Source organism: Pantherophis guttatus, chromosome 4 (assembly GCF_059756535.1).
Source record: "Pantherophis guttatus breed Tessera chromosome 4, ASM5975653v1, whole genome shotgun sequence".
In the NCBI taxonomy this organism is placed as follows: Eukaryota; Metazoa; Chordata; class Lepidosauria; order Squamata; family Colubridae; genus Pantherophis; species Pantherophis guttatus.
Genome location: NC_142066.1, coordinates 58,773,492 through 58,797,604, shown reverse-complemented (window position 1 = coordinate 58,797,604; position 24,113 = coordinate 58,773,492). Strand labels below are relative to the sequence as shown.

Sequence of the window (24,113 nt, the reverse complement as noted above, 5' to 3'; positions counted from 1 at the left end):
TGCTAGTCCTACCCAAGTAATTGGAGAAAGTATAGCAAGGTGGAACTTGTTATGGCATGCCTACTTTTTACTATGTCTCCCTTGCCTTGTGGCATTATCATACAAGTTAGAGGAGTACATATGGTAAGTAGAAACATTTACATGGTTGCAAATAAATAAAAGACAGGGCCTTATTACTACTATCTTCTCTTTCATTCATAGAAATTGAGCTAAATTCTTTTCATTTAAGTATTTTCAATGCATATTTCTTGTCAGCTTGATAGTGGCTCTTCTGTTTAGGAAGTGAATTATTATAATCTCATGTTAGCAAGCCCATAATCCCTTGTAATATCAATCCTACTGAATTTCAAATCTGTTGCAAGATTTTATTATATTATTTTACAGCACTTATAATTGCCTTCCATTTTGAGGAAGGAAAAGAAGAAAGAAAATTCATAATAATTCTCTCCTACCGGGGAAAAAAAACCCAGATAAAACTCAGGATAGGCACCCACAATCAATAAACTGGGGCCAAAGTCTTGTTGAAACTGAAATAACAATTAATTAAAGGCTGCATATGTTATACTTCTGGGGAAAAATATTCTTCAGAAGAAGCAATCAGCATTATCTCATGCTAGTTTAAGGATTTACCAACCCTAAACCAAAAGAAAACTAAACTAAATTAGTGTAACATTTGTTATCCCCATTCCCAATCCCTATCCTACCTCTTCTGGCTTACTTCCAGATGTCCAGATTTTGCTGAATATAAAACAAAACCAATGGTTTAACCCTTTGGCTTTGCAGTCCTTCTTCCTTCCTTATGTCATCAACCAGCAGAAAACATTATTGCGATAGGCAGATGGTTTTGACAAACAACAGCCATCTATAAAAGCTGATTATCTTCAGAAGCCATTGGACAATTGATTCAACCCTTTATAAAATGGAAAGGGTTACTGGCTTTTCTAAACAATCCCCCCCTCCAACTGATGTCAATACTTTTAAGATACAGCTCAATACTTTAAGGTAAGTCTCTCCAAAAATTACAAATACATTTTATTGGAAATCTATTAATATAGGCTACAGTAACTTACTTTTGAATCCCTGACAGTGTTTTCCTCCCTCCCCTCCCCTTGCCATTTTTCCAAAAAGCTAATTTAGAAACAATATAAGTTTCTAATGTTATCTTTCTATTTTGGGCTTAAATCATGTTTTGCTAACTGCCGCCACATATTTTCTTCAAAGTAAGCTCTATGGTTCTCTATAGATGTTTAGTGGGCTTGCTTTGATATAGTTCTATTGAAAGTACGTTAATCCTACCCTCAAAACAAGCCGCTAGTTTGTACCATGGAGGAGGCTGCATGTCAAAGAAAAAAGGAGTGGGCTTTACCTGAAAAGGGGCTTTGGTCCTACCTGACACGCTCCTTCTCGGGGTGTGGGGAAGATCATCCAGGATTGGATTGGGTAATGCTCTTGCTTCTCTGCTTGGAGAGTGAGTTAATTTTTCTTAGCCATGCCTACCCTGCCTGGGTGCTCCCCAGTTCGACGAAGGCGCAGCAAAGATGATGATGATGAGGTTCACAAACTGCAAAAATATAAGCCCCTCCCGGACTATGGACCAGATGGTCATCAGGGTGGGGTTGGATGATCTTCCCCGCACCCCGAGAAGGAGCGTGTCAGGTAGGACCAGCGCCCCTTTTCTATTGTGCCAGGGAAGATCATCCAGGATTGGGATTTACCAAAGCCGGTTAGTTGTACGGGAAGGAAGCTGTCTGGGCCCAAATCCCGTGTTGCGTTCGAATGCTCCAGAGGGCTCCTCCGGTGAGCCCCCAGGTGTAACAGCAGGGGCTGGGGATAGGGAGACCAAACGCTCCCCTTACCTTCCTGAGAGAAGAACGCGTGCCCGCATCCAAGGCGTTGCCATGGCACAGGAGGCTCTGCTGAGAGACACGAGGCCCTGGTTGATCCAAGATAGCTTATACGAGGCGATGGCCAGCCGACTCCCGTTCCTCAAGATGAAGGCCCGACCGTAGTGACACTGGAGGAAGCCTGAAATAAGAAGACAAATGCCGTCCTTCCCTCAAGGAGGAGGACCCCGAGGGAAAAAGCGGAGAGACCGTAGGCGGGCAAGCCTTGTCCGGCCACGTGGAGACCCAGACAAGACTGACCTGAAAGGCGGCGGAAGGACCTCCGAACATCTGCGTCCCCAGGAATCTGCCTCGGACGAAGCGAGGACCAACAGGCACCCCTTCTAAGCAGACTGGTCTCCGGCTAGGCCCGCCCCGCCTTGGAGCGGACCGCTAACTACAGAAGCCATCAGGTCAACATGGATGCCACTAACCTGTCAAAACTTGCCAGGAGTAGGTGAAATGGTTGATCACCACTGGAATCCGCACTGCCACTCAGTCCCGGGGGCAACAGCACCCCAGGGGTATTGGGAAGAACTCCAAGCCCATCTGCCAAAATTGGATACCAGCAACAACCTGCCCACCACGGGTGTCGGCTGCCCGTCCTAATGAAATTCTACAGTGAAGGGACTCCAGCCATGACCCAGAACCGATGTGCAGACCCCACACGAAACAGGGTCACGAAACGAAGGCGGACTGGGCACGGAATGGCCTGCTAGAAGCTGGAATGGCTGGAAGTAAACTGGGAACAAACCCCACAGCCCAGGACTTACAGGGCAAGCCGGGCGGACAACCTGAACCACGCGGCTCCAGATCTAAGGTAGGTGGAAGGGAAGTGGAAGAGCACCCCTGGGGAGTTGAACGTGCAGCTCATGTTCCTGTTGCTGCTTACCTGTTGTCAAGGTCATGGTAGATGATCATGTGGCGCGGCCCCTAGAACCAGACCAGGATCAGGGATCAGTCCCAGGCACTGCCATGTACGGGAGGCATCGGATCATGAGTCCCTCACAGATAGCCTTCCCAGAGAACTGGAGGCACCTGCCAACCATAGACCCAGGCAATCCAAGTCCCACCTGAGAGCTCGGGAATGGGAACCTGTAGGGTGGCCTATAATACCTGTCCAGAGAGGAACAAGGCAGCTGTGTTGGTCCGACACCTAGCCTCTGAGCTGTAGGGATAGGAAACCATGTCTGGTGAACAGTTGCTCAAGTCAATGAGCCCCATAGAACAGAGTTGTAAGGCGGATTGACTCATAAGGAGCTCTCCCGCCACGACTGTACGGGCGCAGGGGGCTTCCGCTGCATCACACTTCAGGAGGAGGTAGTCTGGCTCATAAGGAGCTCTCCTGAGCAGCTTCGACGTCGCTGGGCATATTAGCCCCTTACCTCATGAAATGAGTAGACTGGCTCATCAGAGCTCTCCTGCCTCAGTCACTTTAGCGCTGAACGCTGTCACTGCTGTAACTTCGGCGGTTGAGGCAGACTGGTTCAAAGAGTGCTCCTGCTGCGTCAAGTGCTGAGCTCTCCCACGTTCCATGAGGGTAAGGGAGGCTTTTCCGTAGTGGCTACAATGTAGCCGAGCGCTGTTGCTGCCATCCTGAAGTGGAACTAGACAGCCCGGCTTTCCAAGAGCACTCCTGCCGTGGCTAAGATGACGCCGAACTCGACAGCCACTTTCCACTTGTAAATCAGGCAGCCTGGCTCTCATGAGCGCTCCTGCCGTGGCCCTTCTGGCGCAATCAGTGCTCGCTGCAATCAGTGTGACTGGACAAACCAGACAGTGACTGAGCCCTTTCTGCCTTTGCAACGATTGCCAGGAGTGCCCATGACAGACAAGACCCCCTCTGCTAAGCGTGGGACCGGCAGGGGCCTCGGCTGATCCTCAAGCCGGCAGGGAAGAATACCGGCGGATCAGTAAAGTCCCAGATCACTCCCTAGCGATCACTGAGCCTCGCTCGGTAAGGAAATTAAGGATGTTCCGTTGATCGGTGTGAAATAAATAAATAAATAAATAAATAAATAATTTTATTTCTATACTGCCCTTCTCCCGAAGGACTCAGGGCGGTGTACAGCCAATTTAAAAACACAACACACAACAATAATTAAAAATTAAAATAATTACATAGATTTGGCCGATTTAAAACCCCAAACATCTAAAATACCCCAATTAAAATTATTAAGTTGATAGCCCTGCCTGGCGGAACAACAGGGTCTTCAGTGCGCAACGAAACACTCGGAGGTCGGAGATCTTGCGTATTTCCGGGGGCAGTTCATTCCACAGGGCTGGGGCTCCCACAGAAAAGGCCCTCCCCCTGGGTGTCGCCAGCCGACATAACTTGGCTGATGGCACCCTGAGGAGACCCTCTCTGTGGGAGCAGACTGGTCGGTGGGAGGCTATTGGTGGCAGAAGACGGTCTCGAAGGTACCCGGGTCCTATGCCATGGAGCGCTTTAAAGGTGGTAACCAACACCTTGAATCGCACCCGGAAGACCACCGGGAGCCAGTGCAGCTCGCGCAGGAGGGGTGTCACGCGGGCACAACGAGTTGCGCCCATAACCACCCGCGCGGCCGCATTCTGGACCAGTTGGAGCCTCCGAGTGCTCTTCAAGGGGAGCCCCATGTAGAGAGCATTACAATAATCCAGCCGGGAGGTGACAAGGGCATGAGTGACCGTGCGCAAGGCGTCCCGGTCCAGAAAGGGCTGCAACTGGCGGATCAGGCGAACCTGATAAAAGGCCCCCCTGGCCACGGCCGTCATATGCTCTTCTAAAGACAGCCGTGCGTCCAGGAGGACACCCAGATTGCGAGCCCTCTCTGTGGGGGGCAAAGATTCACCCCCAATAGTCAGCGATGGCACCTGCTGACTATATCGGGACGCCGGCAGCCACACCACTCGGTCTTGGACGGGTTGAGTCTGAGCCTGTTCCTCCCCATCCAGACCCGCACGGCCTCCAGGCAGCGAGACATCACATCAAGGGCATCGTTGGGGTGGTCTGGGGTGGAGATGTACAGCTGAGTATCATCAGCGTACAGATGACACTTCACCCCAAAACCACGGATGATCTCACCCAGTGGCTTCACATAAATGTTGAACAGAAGGGGCGAGAGGACCGACCCTTGTGGCACTCCCCATGCGAGATGCCTCGAGGTCGACCTCTGCCCCCCTGCCAACACGAACTGCGAGCGGTCGGAGAGGAAGGAGGAGAACCACCGCAGAACGGTGCCCCCTATTCCTAACCCTCTTAACCGCCGCAGCATGATACCATGGTCGATGGTATCAAAAGCCGCTGAGAGATCTAATAGGACTAGGACAGAGGAGCAACCCCTGTCCCGAGCCCTCCAGAGATCATCCACCAACGCGACCAATGCCGTTTCTGTGCTGTGCCCCTGCCTGAAGCCCGACTGGCACGGGTCTAGATAGATAGCTTCATCCAGGTGCCCGGGCAGTTGTCGTGCCACCACACTCTCAACAACCTTCGCCACAAAACAAAGGTTGGAGACCGGACGGTAGTTAACTAATTCAGCCGGGTCCAGGGAAGGCTTCTTGAGGAGGGGCCTCACCACCGCCTCTTTCAAGGCGGCGGGAAAGGCACCCTCACTCAGAGAAGCAGTTATAATCCCCTGGAGCCAGCCTCGTGTAACCTCCCGGGAGGCCAGTACCAACCAGGAGGGACACGGGTCCAATAAACATGTGGCGGCACTAATCCTACCCAGAACCCTGTCCACATCTTCGGGAGCCACAGGATCAAACTCCTCCCAGATAATATTCTCAAGGCCTGCCCCTGTCTCCTCCCCTGGACTCATCCAATCGGAGTCCAAGCCATCCCGAATCCGAGCGACTTTATCATGCAGGAATTGCACAAAACCCTCAGCGCGGCCTTGCAAGGGATCTTCCCGCACTCCCCCCCGAAGAAGGGAGTGGGTCACCCTAAACAGGGCGGCTGGGCGGTTCTCTGCAGATGCGATAAGAGCGGAAAAATGGTTAGATTTCGCCGCTTTTATCGCCACTAGGTAGGTCTTGATATAAGACCTCACCTGTGTCCGGTCGGAATCAGATTGACTAGTCCTCCAAATGCTCTCTAGGCGTCTTTTCCGACGCTTCATCTCTCTCAGCTCCTCAGAGAACCAAGGAGCCAATTGAGATCGGCATCGGGTCAGAGGCCGCAAAGGCACGACGCGGTCCAAAGCTCCGGTGGCCGCACTCTCCCAGGCGGCCACCAGCTCTTCAGTCGAGTCGTGTGCCAGAGTCTCAGGAAACGGCCCAAGCTCCGTCAGGAACCTTTCAGGGTCCATCAGGCGCCTGGGACGGAACCATTTGGTCGGTTCCGTCTCCCTGCGGCGGGGGAAAGCGGTAGGAAAGTCCAAGTGAAGGAGCGAATGATCTGTCCATGACAAGGGTTTGATGTCTAGGTCCCCTCTACCAAGATCATTCAACCACTGACCAGAGACAAAAATCAGGTCCAGAGTGTGTCCCCCTATGTGAGTCGGGCGTTGAACTAACTGGGTCAGGTCCATGGCCGTCATGGAAGCCATGAACTCCCGAGCCGCCTCTGACGCCTCACCCGCAGATGGAAGGTTGAAATCCCCCATGACAATAAGTCTGGGGGTGTCAACCGCCACCCCGGCAATGACGTCGAGTAGCTCGGGCAGGGTCGCTGCCACGTGGCAGGGAGCCAGGTACGCAGTCAGCAAACCCATCTGCACCCCACGGCCCCACTTCACAAAGAGGGACTCACATCCGGCTATCTGAGGAACAGTGGTCTCCCTCGGACAAAGACTCTCCCTAATAATCACCGCCACTCCCCCACCCCTCCCCTGGGCCCTTGGCTGATGAAATGCACAGAAACCTGGTGGGCACATTTCAACGAGGGGGACCCCCCCCTCTTGGCCCAACCAGGTCTCCGTAATACCTGCCAGGTCCGAAGAAATTCCAGAAATGGGTGAGCCTCTTTTTCCTTAGTCTCAACTTGCTGGAAGACCGAATCGAACTGGGGAGCACCCAGGCAGGGTAGGCGTGGCTAAGAAAAATTAACTTGGTCTCCAAGCAGAGAAGCAAGAGCATTACCCAATCCCAATCCTGGATGATCTTCCCCACCACAATGGACAACAAACTGTGCAACAGTATGAACATGGTGGGGCTGCCAGTAAAGTGTTCATGTTTTTTTTGCTAAGTAGTCCCTACTCTGTTAATCAACAAGATGTTTCTGCATGGGTTTTAACAGTCTTTTGAAAGAATAATGAAAGAATAATGAATGTGTACTCCACATAAGCTACCCTAAAAAGGAATCTTTACTAAGTGGATCTCCCATACCACTCAATTATTTGCTTTTTGAGAACATGTTTGTATAATGATCTTTTTGACTGTACATCTCTCTGCATAGAGTCATGTGGAATAACCATATTCTGACTATCCAGCAATTAAAAAAGAAAAAAAAATGATTTAGGCAAAGCGTTCTTCATTCTAGGACCATGCTGTGCATCAGCTCAAAGTGACTGTTGAAAGGAAAATCTAGCTGGTTCAGTTCCAAGCTGGGAGAAAGATGCTGGATATAGAATGGAGGCTTGAAGGTGATTGGAAAGCAGGTCCGTTTATTGATGAACAGAACCACACACACACACACACACACACACACACAGAGTGCAGTTCTGAGTCAGATGAACAATTAGCTAGATGAGTGCCAGGATTTTTATACAAGTCCTGAAATGCTGTTGCTGTTGCTGTTGGTGCAACGAAGGGGCTGGAAAGGGTGTTGGGCAATTCCTATTGTGGCTAATGGCTTTCGTCCTGTGTTGGATCTTGGGTGAGAGGCTGCTGGTATTAATTCTACCATTCTGTTTTTGTAAGCTGTCAAACTTTGCCACATGGAGTTTTGAAATATCCTGTCTTGAATGGGTTTCTGCTGGCAGTATTTGCTTTGCTTTTGAATGGCACCATCTAGATAGTTGTCTTCCTGTTTCAATAAACTCTTTATTTCCTTAAGTGCTGGCATCTGGTGTGGGCTATTAAGAAAAACTTAATAGCTAAGAAAGCATGGGGGATGCTTTCTTTCTCTAAAAACATGTTTCTCAATTTCTCCTTTAGGAGAAATATCTACTTTTTTAATATTTCCCAAAATATTTCATTCTTGGGAGGGGGGGGGGACTTCCCACATGACCAAAAGATGATAACATCTCAGATCTGAGATGTTATCATCTTTTGGTCATGTGGGAAGCCCCCCCCCCCACGAATGAAATATTTAACATTCTTAAAATGTTGCTGATCGTTTAGCTTTAAGGGGGAAATATGACCCTAAAACACTATTCTAAAACAATTAATAATTATTTAAGTCTATAGTATCACAACCTGCTCTGACTTTTTTTCTTAGGACCTTCCCTCATTTGCAGTTAATTTTTTTTAAAAGTTTTTTTATTTTCTAAGGCAAACAAACATTTAGTACATCATTCATTTCTTCCATGTGACATTTCGGTGTTATCTTCAAATGTTTCTTCTCTATCTCTTCTGTCTTCAATCTCACCAAGTCCATTACAAAGATTTTCCAAACGTTCAGATGATCAAATTCTAGATCATCTGAACGTTTGCAATCATAACTGGATAACCCTAGATTCATCTCTGATACAGTATCTTTGGTTTTGTGGTGATAGAAACACATCACAAATTAATGCATAGTTTAAGTGCAGTATATGAACCCAGTAAATTGCAGTTTATTCAATAAAGCATAGTTTTTAAAATTAAATAATAATAGAAAAAGAACAAAATATAAATAAAATTATGCAACTAATTCTCAAACAAAAAAACAACAGAAACATCCTACTGAATTTCAAATCGGTTTGCAAGATTTGTTATTTTACAGTAATTATAAGTGCATAAAGAACATAAAAGTGCTTTAAAAGAAAAAAAGCAAAGTATGTCATAACAGACAAATTACAATTATAAATGTAACTAAAATGAATATTTCTCAACTACACATATTTATTTCTAATACACTTATATAAGTATCTAATACACTTATAAAGTACTACTGTATTTTATAAAAATGAGTTCCATATTTCACTATACTTGTCCATACAAAGTCTATATCTATAGGCAATCCATTCACAGGTGGCAAGTTTACTTAGGTGTCAATCCATTGATTAAACGGGACCATATATTTGTCCATCCGATGCTGAACATTAGTCTTTTGGCCATAGTAAGGGCATGGAGAAGCCACTTATATTCTCCATTTGTCAAATCCTATGTAATATTCCAAGATAATATTAGCAGATTCTAATTAAGACACAATCAGGCTTGTCCAACCAGCAAATGTCAAAGATAAAAATCTCTGTATCTGAAGGATTATCAAACCTGTGAATCTGGTTTTGGTGATTAATACAGAATGCCATAGAATGCCATGTAGGGAACACATGAAATACTGAAGTTGTATTGGTTTGACAAGAGACTTCAAACTTTTGCAAAAAATTTCTCTTTAGCAAATCATGATACATCCATAATTATGAAAACTTTTGAAAAATTCAGTGTTGGCCCACCTGAAAACCATCACAGATCTGTTGCTAGATCCCTTGCAATTTGCAAATAGATCAGCAGATGAGGCGATTAATATGGCATTGCACTACAACTTAAAACATCTTGAATCCCCAAAGATCTATGCAAAGGTCCCTTTTGTAGACTTCAGCTCGACATTCAACACCATCATTACTGAAATCCTCCTCTTTAAACTGACTCACCTAGCTGTGCTTGACCATACTTGTAGATGGATTATAAGCCTTTTAACTAATAGGAAGCGACAGGTGAAGCTAGGTAAAATCAGATTGAATATCCATTCAATTAGCACAGGAGCATCCCCTCCGCAGCTTCTCCATTACTCTTCTCTCCATACTCCAATGACTGCATCTCGAAGGATCCTTCTGTTAAAATACTGAAGTTTACAAATGACACAACAGACATTGGTCTCATTTGAGATGATGATCTGCATATAGCACAGGTGTCAAACTCAAGGCCCGTGGGCTTAAATCTGGCCCGCAGGGCTGGCCTGGATATATCGAAGGACTGGCCATAGTGCCTCTGCCAGACAAAAGGGGCCATGGGGGTGGGGGTATGGCCCATTTTTGGCCTCCCAGACTCCAGCAGCACTTTGTTGGCCAAAAATGGGCCGCGCTGATTCCTCCCAGTAGATGAACTGGCCCTGCAGTCCAGCCAGAACAATTTGCTACCCAGCAGACATAAAAGAAAGAATCCTGAGATGGACAAGTAGATACCAAAGACTCTTTTCAATCCCCAGAAGACAGCTGGCAAGGCAATGGGGGAGGGTGGAAATTCATTGTAAAGTTTTCTTTCTTGTCTCATTTATGTTGTATTCAGTTAAATGGACTCTGAGGTATTGTATTTGGGAGTGGTTGCCACAAGTTCTGAACACCTTGGATTTCTGTCTGGGGGGGGGGGGAGAGGAGATTTGTCCAGCATGTTTATATTGCCTGTATTCTAGAAGTAGCACACACAGAGACACCCCATTCAGAATTAGACTGAGGCTATCCCCTTCACCTATTTCCACACAAAGCTGTTCCTAGATAGATTTTTGCTCTGTGGCACTAAGGCACAAGCAGTCATACCTCCCTGCGAATTCCATGGGGGAGGGGCATCCCCCGCAGGCAATTCCCTCACTGAAGAAATAGCAGAAAAGAGATCTCCAAACCCCAACCTGATTATGACTTAAGATGCTGCTGCCCAGCTGCCCAGTAAAAGCAAGATATGTTGCATTGGTGGTCTCATGAGTAGGAGTTTTAAAAATACTAAATAGCCTGGATTGCACATTGGCTAACCTCAATTTGAACTCACAAATCCTGGATACACTAAAGTAAGAGCTAAGCAGGTTCAAGAACCATCCCTTGGAAATGGGCAGCCTGTAGTTATTTAAAGGAAAACCATGGCTGTGAAGAATTTTGGGGCTTGGGCTTGTTTCAAACCTGTGGAAGCTCACAGAAAGTGACATCAAACATCTGAAAATAATTGGCACAGGAAAATTGGATACTGTAAATTTCTTTCCAGAACTTTTTGTCCTGGTTGCTAGACCTTCATGGTTGAAAGCTCTCCTTTTGGGAGCCAAGAGATACCACATAGCTCCCAATGACCAGTAAGATCTCACAGAGTTGGTCTCCTCTGGGTCCCGTCAGCTAAACAATGTTGGCTTGCGGGCCCGTGGGGGAGGGCCTTCTCTGTGGCTGCCCTGGCTCTCTAGAACCAATTACCTCCTGAGGTCCGGACCGCCCTACCCTATTGGCCTTCCGGAAAGCGGTGAAGACCTGGCTTTTCCGACAGGCCTTGGGCCGTTGATCTCGCTGCTGCAATCTTGTGAGACCCGGCCATGAATGGAGTGTATGGGTTTTTAATGTATTTTTAAAACAACTTTTATGGTATATTGTTCGCATTATTTTTTGTTGTAAGCCATCCAGTCCCCAGGGAGTTGGGCGGCATAGAAATGCGACAAATAAATAAATAAATAAATACTTTTTTGCTCCCTCTGTCACTGTATGCCCCCATGCATGAGCTGCCTTAAGACCTGCAGTCCCACCTCTCCAAAGCACGATGAAAAAGGAAACCAGCTTGTTTTAATGATGGTTCAAATTGACCATGAGTATCAATTATACTTGGACGCTACCCTGGATTATGCTGAGGGAGAAATAGTTGGCAAAAATTATTTGCCTTAGCACAAAATGGGGGATTATGAGAAGTGCCAGGGACAGTGCTAGGGACCTCATAGCACCAGAAACCTCAGAAAATAGTGCCAAGAGATTCAAGCCAGCCTTTGCCCCTTTAAGAAAACCAAGAAGCATCAGCTGAAAGAAAAACACAGAGCAGCTCTGCTAACAGAGCTGACAATAGAAATACTAAAGTAGAGCCATTAAAATAAGGGGAATCAGGCTAAAAACAGCTCACATAGAACTTCCCTTTTCCTCTTTCCTTGCAGAATTAACTCCCAGGATAGGAAAGACAAAGCCCCAGGAACAAGATTAACCCATTAAAACAGGATCCAGGGCAATAACTTTAACTAGAGGCACACAAATAAACCAATCAAGCTGCAGGAGCTTCAAAGAGAAATTAAGAATAAAAGGCTCAGAGTCACACTTCCAAGTTTGCTTGCAAGCCTCGAGCTGTGTCACTACTTTTTTGCCTTCCTGAATTAAAGGATCCCTTTTCTGGCAGCTGCTTCCATGTCTATTTCTTCTCAGCATAAGAACACTCTTCTTGCATCAACTCAGAAAGCTCAGACTCCCAAGAATCTGCTGATACTGTTCTATAGAGGAATTATTGAATCTGTCATTTGTTCCTCCATTACTGTCTGGTTTGGCACAGCAACCAAACAGGACAGGTACAGATTTCAACAGATAGCTAGGACTGTAGAAAAAACAATTGCAACCAGCCTGCCTTCCATTGAGGATCTGTACACTGCACAAACCAGAAAGGAGGTTGAGAAAATATCTACAGATCCCTCACATCCTGGACATAATCTGTTTCAACTTCTCCCTTCAGGAAGCCTCTAGAGAACATTGCATACAAAAGCAACAAGACACAAATATTGTTTTTTCCCGTGCCATCATTCTGAATACTTAATTTCCAAAGCACTAATTTCTCATCTTTTCTCATCTCATCTATTATCTTCTCCTATTCAACTTGTTTGTAACTTATTAATTGTAACTATGATTTATTATCTATGATTTATTACTTGCTGTTTATATGCACAAGGTGAGTTTATGCACTGGAGACAAATTTCTTGTGTGTTCAATCACCCTTGGCCAATAAAGAATTCTATTCTATTCTTATTCTATTCTAAATTGTTTTCTTATTTTGGCTAGAAGATTCCTGTAGAAGATATGTAAAATCTCATCTCTTGTAGTAATATAACAAAATTGCATAATGATAGTTTTGGAACTGGTTCCAGTCTTGTCTTACAAAAGGAATTTAGTCACATGTTCTATCTTGATTCCATGTTCTGTTCCCAAAGAGCTTTCTGAAAAAATCCTCCATAAATTCAGCCAGGTTTGGCAGACTTGGGAGTGTTTTCAATGCCAGCAACATGTAATTTTTTTCCTGTGCTACTGTGACATTAAATAACTTATTTATACCAAATTACTATGAGTGGTTTGAGTGACAGTCTTATGAGCTGTTCAGCCGGTTTTCGCCGAGAGCCATTTTTTGTTGCATCTTCTTTAAATCATTTTTAACCAAATCTTGTTAGGTCGGCGTCAAGGCTTGCATCTGAACCAGGATCTCATTTAGCAAATTAATTGAAGACTCCTCCTCCTTCAATTTCCCAGATTCGGCAGATAATGACGCAGCATTAAAAAAAATAAAATAATGGCGATCTGAAATTAAGCGAACTGTTGATCGTTTGAATCTTGTTGCCATCTCAACAGTTGATAGAAGGAAAATAAAATACAAAGAAATATTTCATTTAGCCGACGAGCGAAGTCTCTGTTTATACAGTCCGGTAATCTAAAAACCTGAAAACATTTAATCGGGAGAATGGCGAGAGACATGCACTCACAGCGACATCCCAAACCGGGATGTCAATAAAGCACATTCAGGAAAGCTGACCCGGACGTTACCGTTTCCAAGTTCCACTCCCCCCCACCATTTTTTTAAACCCCCCCCCTTTTCCTTCTGGCCCAGGGATATTCCCACCAGAGAAAAGGAAGCGGTTTAACAGCTAAGGTGAGAGGCACGTGTCGCCTTCCCAAGTTTTGAAGAACGTCAGCTGCCCCACTGCGAGTGGGCGCACCGCGATGACGTAGCCTCCGAACGCGAAAGTCCGAAGCCCAGAGCGTGCGCAGAGAACCAGGGGAAAACCGGAGTTGCTGCTTTTCCGGCTGCGGTAAAGCGTGGTTGCGCTTGCGCAAAAAGAACGGCGAGGCTGACGAAAAGTATGGGCGGGGCAGATCACAGCGCAGGACGGTGGCAGTAACAGTAGCAAAGCAAGCCGGGTCGGGCCCCGCTGACTTTCCCATCTCGCGAGAATTCCTGAGGTCCGCGACGGCCCTGGAGGTGACCGGCTGCGAGAGCAGAGAAGCCAGCGGTGGCGCGAGCAATCATGGAGCCGCCTTCTCCTGCCCGGGCGGAGGTGAAGGGCAGCGGTGTTGAGGGAAAGTCCAGTTCTTCTCCATGCTCGGCCGAGGGGATCGCCAGGGTTTGCGATCTCCTCCTGAAGAGCGACCCGTCGCAGCAACAACCCCCGCCGTTGTCATCGTCGTTAACGCCGCCGCCGCCGCCGCCTTCTCAGCCGCCGCCAAAGCGAAGCTGGACTCGGCGGCAGCGGCGGCGGCGGCAACCGGGCGTGGAAAGCGGTGGCACCAACTGCAGTAGCAGCAGCGAAAGCAGCTGCGGTGGGAGCGACGAGGAAGAGGACGTCGAGGAGGAGGAGGAAGAGGAGGAGGAGGAGGAGGAAGACGAGGACGACGAGGAGGAAGAGGAGGAGGAGGAGGAGGAGGAGGAAGAGGAAGAGGAGGAAGTATCGGAGGTAGGTGACGGGTTCGCCGGGGTCACCTCTCTTTTTGTCCCGGGGTCTTTGCGGGACGGAAGGAAACGAGAGTCTCCGGAGTTATGGGTCGGATCTGGTTTCATAACACCGTCCTTGCGGCGACGGCGCTAGAAACCGCAGCAGGAGCAGGCGCGCAACGCTGCGCCGGGAAAAAAGAAGAGCGCGCGGCACCCAGAGCCCCCCGACGGGCGGCGCCTGGGCTAGACCTGCCCGCCCGCCCGCCCGCAGCTGGACCAGGAGGTGGAGAAGAGACCACGAGGGCATTGACCTGGCCAGGGTGGAACGGAACACAGGGCGAATCGACTCCTCCCCGCCCGGTCTTGTTCCCAGGAGGGTAGTGGACTTAAGAGACTGGCGTTAAATTTGTTTTCTGTAGAAGTCTCGATGGAAAGGGGGGGGGGTGTCAAGTAAAAACTCTCACCCGACATGGTCCTGGGATGGTCTTTATTCCCTATTCCTTAGAGCTTGTCCTGGGCTTTTAAGAATTGTAAGGGAATTTCGACTTTTATCTTTTAAGTATTGCAATCAGATGTCTGTTCCTTCTTCCTACTGGTATCCTGGCAAAAAACAGTATTGGAGCGGATCCTGACAAATTTTGAACTTTTGGGATAGGCTGAAAGAGAAGAAGAAAACTTAAGACGCTTGGGAAAAAAAATAATGGGAAGGCTTGCATATTTGGAAAATTAATTTAGCCCTGTACTAAGTGTATATACTTAGAACCAACATTTGAGATTACTGATGTGTGCGTTCAAGTATGTCTTCATTTGTTGCCTTAGATCTGAGCTGCTCTAGGGTTTGGGTATAACATCTTTCATAACCTTTCACATTTTGAAGTACTTTAATGAGGCCCTAGCCAATTTACTTTGTTGTAATCACAATTATTTTAACATGCATCGTCAACTTTTGAGCTCTTAATAAGTTTGCAGTGGTTAAGATAACATATAATTTGTGTGATTTTGGCTGAAGCATTGTGGTTTATTTATGATTTATGTGATTTCTCCCTTGGAAACTATTTGTGAGAGTACCCCAGCATGGTTTCAAAATGTTAAATATGCCCCCAAAAGACAAGCTAACCCAAATTTAAAGCACATGCAAGTAGCATATTGGGCATTATCAACATTTTAGAATCACGGTGGGAATTATCTACATATAAGTATAGATGTTAACAGCAAATATAATGTAAATAATGTTAAGAAATGGGTTACTGATGTAACAGTTTTTCTTTCAGAAGCCCAAGGATTCTGCAGGAGTGTTTAAAACCTGTTTAAATGAGAGTGAATGAAGAGCATGTTGCTAAGGATGGGGTTCAGTGTCATTACAGTGTGAACCTCTCTCACATTTAATACTGAATAGCCCTTCTGAACTGTTATCTATGCATAATAATGGCTATGGGGTAAGTAAACAAAATTAGAGGAATCCAGATAAAACAGAGGTACTATTGGAGAATAGAAGAGCTGAACAAGGAGTGGGGATAAGCCAAATTCTGATAGAGGTTCCTTCTACTTGAAAGATCAACTCCGTAAATTTGGAATGTTTCTGAATTGAGCTATGCTATTCATAGGTGGTAGCTATGTACAACTTTAACTATAACTCCCTGTGTAAAACCAGTCATTATCACCTCAAGTTTGGTAACATCTGCTTTTAAAATGAGGCTGCCTCTACAATGCATTTAAAAAATGGTGGTTGGACTCATCAATTTATTCCAATTGACTTCAAAATATGTTTTTTTTATAAAAAGGATACTGTTTTCCCATACTAGGTGCACTCAGCAACACAGGTCTTGCATTGCATTCCATGATTGTAACACAAGTATAATTTGCTAGGAGATGTTCTATTATATCATTTGGTTTATAAAGGTCCCTCCCTTTTAAGCTTTAGGTAAGCTGTTAATGTTCAGTTTGTAAACATCTCTTCTGATAATATTTTGCTTTTATAACAAAATTAAGAATATATTAATATATATTAATATTAATATATTAATTTTGACACATAGGTGTAAAACCCAACTACCTCAGGTAGGAATGGCCTTTAAAATATTCTTAGAAATGTTGAGACACTAAGAAAAAAAACTTCTACTGCTGTGTTTTGTTTTATAATGCTTCAAAATGCTCCAGACAGTTCATATTTTTAAAAACAAGACATTTTAGATTCAAAACATTTTGAACAATGTTTCAGATGTATTATTTAGTTGCATATTTGATAGATAAATAGATAATGTGTTGCTACCCAATGTCAACTCTCTAATCATCATGTAGATTTTGTTCAGGACAATCTGTTCTCAAAATAATCTTTCAGATCTTCCAATGGTGTACTCACTGCTACCATAATTGAATCTGCCTGTCTGTCTCTCTTTACACACACACACACACACACACACAAATAAATGATAAGGTTTGCCAAGTAAAAGGAAGTAGCTAAAAACATTTTATTGAGAGTAAGATGTGAAGTATAAAATAAGCATATGCTATATAGTGAGCAGCGAAGATTGATTTAATATTCACTTTTTATCAGGATTTTGATTTCCTAAACTCTATAAACCCTGTAGTCATCAGTAAGAAATATACTGATTTGGCAGAAGCCCACATTTAGATTATAGTAAGTGAGAAGAAAGGAGTAAACATCTCACCTTTTGTTTTATATGTTGGTATAGTTATTAAGTTATTAACTGCTCCCCTAGCAGTTCAAAACCATGCAATGTGAATAGATTAATAAGTATCACTTAGGTGGGAAGATAACAGCATTCGTGTACCTTTGGCATATAGCCATGCTTGCCACGTGAGAATGGAAATTGTCTTCCGACAATGTTGGCTCCTTCAGCCAAGGAACGGAGACAAGAACTGTGCTCTAGAGTTAGATACGACTGACAGGGAAATCTTTACCTTTATAGTTATTAAGGTATTGGATTGTAAAGGTTCAACTTAAAGTCCCCCTTGACTATGGTGCATGTAGTGAGTTTGTGCCAGTTAAGTTTCTCTTATCTGATATACTTCATAGGGAATAAAATGAGACATTTGTGTTTCAGAGAAAATGTAGGCCATAAATACAATGAAGAAATAAAATTGTATTTGATATGTGAAGAATGCTACACCTGACTCTAATTTTGTTGATAATTAATATAGGGAATAAGTCATGGATTTGGTGGACAAAGTACAAGCTGTTAACCAATTGTTTCAATAAGCCAACAAAACTTAACTACATATACGTGGCATTGTGGCCTTAAACAGAGAAACTAGTCATTGATGGATTTCTGAGTTTGATTATATACAAATAATTGTTCTCCATTGACAAGGCAGGTTGGTACAACAACTGTCACATTATATCAGATATGTCCTTTTTTAAAACTTTGGGGTCACTTAGCATTTTGAGACCATGTTAGAAGTAATTCACAAAATGGTAGCAATAGTAGACATTTGTTAGAAGCACTTGTTTACTAGAAGGCAGGTAATTCTGGTCTTTTAGGACACAGTTTACTATTTCAGTTTATTTTGTAGTTATACATCCAAACAAAACAATAGGTTGCCACAAACCTCCAATATTTATTTTCTAGGAATGACTTTGTGGTCTAAATGGGATCCAAGGGCACTTTACAATGATGTTTTGCACCATTTTAGTTTTCCATTTATTTTTCTTTAATTAAAATTCACATATAAACACTCAATTGAAACAAGGAATCCAATGGATGGCAAGGGAAGTACCAGCCAGCATATAAATGTCAGGTAGAGGACCTAAATATTTTTAATGTGACTTGCTTAAATTAGACAGTATTATATAGGCATGATATTATGCCTTGTAAACTGTGTTTACAAGTAAAGGGGACTGAATGATGACTTAATGTGAAATGTGAACCTGCTTATTTTGTGTCCAGAAAACACTATCTCCTATAAATTAAGTCAACATTACTATGGTTAGGTATACATTGCTTTTTGTATACCTAGGATAGTAGGCTACCATTTTATTTTTTTAAAATAGTATGCATTTCTTACTCATTTAAGTTCTGTTTCTTCAAGAAAATTAGAATATTTCAACCTTATCTTTATGTATGAAATAGGGTAAATTGGGAAGCAATGAGTTGCCCAAAGTCTTCAATCACCCGAATGAACATTCACTTCTGTAATACCCTGTTTCCCCAAAAATAAGACATCCCCTGATAATAAGCCCAATCGGGCTTTTGAGCGCATGCGCTAAAATAAGCCCCCCATGAAAATAAGCCCTCCACAAAAATATTTAAACGCATGTGCAGCCGGTCCCTGCCATTTCCTCTGGTTTCCTCCACGTACCCTAAAATAATAAGACCTCCCCTAAAATAAGGCCAGGCGCTTATTTCGGGGTTCAAAAAAAAAAAACCACGGTAGAAGAAACAGAATGTACTATGAACAGAAGTTCAGAAGTTCTACTGTATATCTAAATTACTGATATGGGTAAATCATGATAACTATTAGTGCTGTGTTTTTTTCTTTGTTAATCTCATTGAAGCTTTAAGATTATAAATAACTCATTTCTTTCTGTATTCAATCTTTGGGAAGCCTATAGTTCTACATTATATTGCTTTGTTAATATTTTAAAATGATAAAATATTGAACACTTAATACAAAATCTGTGTAGTGATACTATTTGGAAAATATGAGCCTATTTGTGTACCTAAGTTTGTTTTGCTGTTATTCACAGATAGAAATTTGAAAACTTAGACATATTTTGTAAGCCCCCTGTTTTAATTACAGGGGATCTGCTTCAGAGAAGAAGGTGACAAAAATTATTTAACTGATTAACTTGATAATACTGCGCAAAGCATTCAACATAGGGTTTATGACAAACAATGTTGGTGTGAATAAAGTTCATCTTCTTGAAGCATTAAAGCAGTCACATCCTCAGGAAGGCTTGATAACAACTGAAGACTGAAGATTCTTTCCTCTGTGATGTGCATACACAGCCACTTCACTTTGCTGACAGTATGGATATGACAGTATGGATATGACAGTATGGATATAACACCCCTTTCAAATGCTTTGCACAACCTTAGTGTTTTAATTTGTAGTTTACAATGTGGCTAATTTGTAAATAAACCTTATCTTGTTGATGGAGAATGATCATCTTCCTATTTCTGAATCCAGGCAATCTGTATATTTAATAGATTTTTAAATGAACATACAGATTAAATAACATTATCGGGTAAATTCCCATATTTTATCATTTTTTGTTGTTAGTTGCAAAGTGTCAGACCCATTGCGATCCCATGGACAACATTCCTCCAGGCCGCCTTGTCCTCTACCATCCTCTGGAGTCCATTTAAGCTCACGCCTACTGCTTCAGTGACTCCATCCAGCCACCTCATTCTCTGTCGTCCCCTTCTTCTTTTGCCCTCAATTTTTTCCAGCATTAGGCTCTTCTCCAGTGAGTCCTTCCTTCTCATTAGGTGGCCAAAGTATTTGAGATTTTATCATTTTACTCAATAATTATTCCTCAATAATATTTTCTAAGGTTTTTTTTTTATTAGTAGTTATCCTTGTTTTGTGTTTCTAAAACTGTAACTACTGGCAAATAGAAGATTCCATTATTGTTTTTCCTTTTAATTGTGCACAATTTCATAGCTGTTGCTAATAGATACAATCATATATCTTTTTTACATTACATTCTGCTTATTAATAGTTATTAGTTTTTCTGCAGTGTTTATTCTATAACTGGTTCTTTTGGTAAACTATTATCACATAGTCAGAATACTGATTTTAATCTACAAGAATTTTAATTATATAGTAGTTTCTCTTATATTTGTTATATTTGTAGTCCAAATTTCCTCAAAGAACTTAAGTTTTTTCCCCACAGCAACAGCAACAGCAACTATCGGATAGATTCGACCAGTAACTATTCCTAAGTAATCTAATCAACTTGTATGCTTGTACATGTATGTAGTCAGATGTCTTAATCACTACAGTGCAGTGCACTACATTGTATCTTTATAATGTGATTAAATTATATATAACAACATTATATTGTTAATCTTGAACAATATTTAATTATTTTACTTTTATTATGTTGCTATTTATTAGGAAAATTTATATGGCCATCCGACTGGCTCACCAGGACTGCGCTTACAGAAATAAAAGCCCAATACAAAAACCCAATAGCACTAGCACTTAGATTTATATACCGCTTCACGGTGCTTTACTGCCCTCTAAGCAGTTTGCCGAGTCAGCATATTGCCCCCAACAATCTGGGTCCTCATTTTACTGACCTCGGAAGGATGAAAGACTGAGTCAACCTTGAGCCTGGTGAGATTTGATCTGCCAAATCTACCTGCAGTCAGCAGAAGTAGCCTGTAGTACTACACTCTAACCACATGGCTCATACCCCCATATGCAAGACTCATAGAAAAATTACTGATTTTTGTAGCAGGTATTAATCATATCTGTATATATAGACCTTTGAAAGGACTCCCCAGCTTTCTAATGTTTTCAAATTTGAGGAGTTACTGATAATAGAAATGCTATTTTTTATATGAACTATTTATAGAATCAAATTTTAGTTTCCAATTGCAGTTGATAACAGTATATGTGTACCATCAGACCCTGACATAGTATTGTAACATATGTTGACAAAGCTGCTAATCTGTTTAGTATTTATGCCACACTTTTATTTTAGAATTATATTTTAGTAGACTGTACAGTATTTTCTTTCAGTTCTTGGTATTGCTGTTTTCTTTTTTGTATCTTCAGGAAAGACTGACAAAACTAGGTAAAAGTAATATCTTGCATCATCAAGTCTTTAGATGTGTTTTGTTATTCAAATAGGACAGTTAGTTTGTGGTTTCCAACATATAGGAATATATGGACGGCTGCCTATTCCATTGCTTCTCCAATCTTTTGAGAGCTAGTCAGGCTGGCAGTTACTATGTAAGAATCATAATGATTTTGTGTAAAATAGGGGTGGAGGTTTCAATATATAAAATACCATACATTTTTAATTTATAATTCAGAAAGATATTTCATAATATTTCATTAAAAAGACAAAATCAGGATTTTCAGGAGAGGAGATTTATATTTTTTTTCCAAAATCTCCACATTTTTTGAGACTTCTGTTTAAGACTTTATTATTTATATTAGGGTTACATTTGCTTTGGCTGAAAGGATAGCATTACGTTTGTAATACATTACTAATATAAGAATAAGATGTTGAGGCAAGAAAATTATAAAACTGTCTTGTTGTGGAGACTTCTTTAAGTTGATGGTCTAATGATTTGATTTGGTAATTTTTTTTAAAAAAAATGACAGTTCATGGTCTTGAAGAAAGATGTGCCAAATTGGCTAGCAGGAACAGTTTATATCTAATAAAAAAGTATTATGTATTTTTGTACAAATTATTTTTTGTTGCTAACTAATTTGAATTTTGGGAGAGGAGTGGATGGTGAATGCCAAAACAAAATGCAGTTCAAACTGAGGCAAAGGTATTTCTTATTCAGCCAACCTTCAGGTACCTCTGAATCCAAATATGGTACTTATTTCTGAGTGTAGGCTTTTTGATCCCTTAGTACTCAATGAAGCTTTTGCTTCCTTTACAGAATGTCTTAGTCTAAAATTTAATTATTCTATTGTTTTCTATATCACTTATTTGGTTCCAGAGCTGCTGCTTGTCAGATTTGCTGCTACCACACATACTTCCTTGAATAAGTTTAATAGCAGGAATGGAAAATGTCTGTCTATTGGCATGACCCAATTCATCAGTCTTACAATGCCTCAAGATCTCATTTGTATCCCAAATGTAGTGTCACTCACAGATCCTAAATTCCTCCTGTCGGTTGTACAAAAAAAATGCACTTGTGGGCATGAAAAGCAACCCTTATGTCGGTCTGCCAAAGTTATATAGAGTGGCAGAGATTGCTCCCTTTCCGATCAATCCCAGTCCCCTCCTGCATGCCTGGAAAGGTATTAATCTGGATAAGCATAATCAAATAGATTATCCTGTAATTAACCAAGTTTCCTCTTTTTGATTTTTTATTTACCCAATATTTTAAAGTTCAAATAATATTAGCAATTTGCAAAAGCAATTAAAACCCAAGAAAAAACTAATTGTAAGCAGCCCAGAATTGTCAGAAAACCTTAAAATTAAATAAAAAATAATATATTCAATTAGCAGGAGAAAATACATTAATTAAGACAATTAGCAAGAGAATCTTGACATGGCAATGGAAAAGCATTAAGGAAAGAGCTAAAAGAACTGAAGAAAGAGTATTTCTTTTATTCTAGACACCCCTGTCAGTGCCTGTGAAATTGATTGGATACAAGTAAGAATCTTTTCAGAGGATCTTTAAGGCCTGGCAAATTATAAGGTAGAACTTTGGATGGTCTGTTCCAAACTATTTAGGGCTTTTGTGTATGACATTGTGCTGAGATCAGAAGGAGGCTGGGAACCAGTGAAATTTTAATGAAGTATTCATTTATCCCAGTGACTGTTTTGGCTGGATAATTTTAGACAGTAGAAATTTCTGAACACTGAAAAAGCCAATTTACATTAAGGATGAGGTGTGACTTCAGATGAAATCTGCTGCCTACTGTGAGTCAGGCTTGTTTGTGGCTTTTTCTATATTATCTAAACATGGGAAACCTTTGTATTGTCCAATAGATTTGATTTGCAGAAGAGCTAGTGGTTAATGCTGAAGTCTACCTTGAGAAAAGTTAGATTTGCTCTTTTTTTCTTCCAATTTCTCTAAGATTGAATAGTGAAGAATGATGTAACTAAGAAAAATGCTAGTTCAGAATGAATTAGATAGCCATAGTCCCTTTAAATATTTACTTTTTTTCTATGTAGAAGATTAGGAAATATTGATTATTCTTTCTGCTTAAGGCCTTCCCTTGAATGGCTTCCTACCTGCATTCAGATTCAATTCCTGAATGAGATTCTGTTATTAGTAAAAGATTTAAGTTTCCCTTGAATCAAGTTCATTTTGTAGAGACGTGAATACACCACGTTTCATTCTTGACAGTAATACAGGCAAATAGCTTTTTTTTACATTGCAATCTAGGCTTCTAGGAATATAGTTGATGAATTTCTGTCCAAGGGTGGCTAGGTTTTTCTATCTCATAAGGTTTCCAATTCTTCATTAAGTAATCAGAATTTTAAGAGAGACATAAATTGTTCTTTATTAATGCTTAACTTTTGCAGACATGTTTCTAAGTATTGCTGGTACCATGTTTTAGCCCAGGATCTAACAAAAATACTTGACCTGCCAATCTGAGTTTTCAAGCATAATGCAATCCCATATGTTATAATGAATATTCCTCACTCTAATGTTTTACTAACCAGTAACATTTCTGTATTTCTTGATGTCCTTTTCTTTGATGGTAATTTCTGCTAATTATATGGCCCAAACAGAGAATTTAACTCAAGGAAACCTCTGAGAAAAGCTGTTAGGATGTTATCACAAAGTTCTCTCCCCCTGTCCCCCATTTTTAATTATTTGTATTAGTATTGAAACTGTAATGGACTGACATGCAGTGATTTAGGATTAATATTTTTCAAACTTGTCAATTTAAGATTCATGGATTTCAGCTTTCAGAATTCCTCAGTTATTTGAAGTCTACATAGTGTAAAGTTGCCAAAGTTGAAAAATACTAATTTAGATTTTAATGCTACAATCATATGCAAGTCATTTAACAATCATTCAGGTTACAAGAGCCTCAGAAAGGATGCCTTAAGGCAAACAACATCCATTTGGA

General features: G+C 42.1%; 1 protein-coding gene across 2 annotated transcripts in view; it reads left to right on the top strand.

The window, feature by feature from the left end:
• The first annotated feature begins 13,685 nt into the window (after positions 1–13,685).
• The window catches only part of ANKRD17 (ankyrin repeat domain 17), a 139,005-nt gene continuing 128,577 nt past the window's right edge, over positions 13,686–24,113 (top strand). For both annotated transcript variants that reach the window (XM_060691728.2, XM_060691727.2), the window contains exon 1: positions 13,686–14,388. In XM_060691728.2, the coding sequence (XP_060547711.1) occupies positions 13,963–14,388 (426 nt within the window). In that variant the 5' untranslated portion in view covers positions 13,686–13,962. The remainder of the gene's footprint in view (positions 14,389–24,113) is intronic.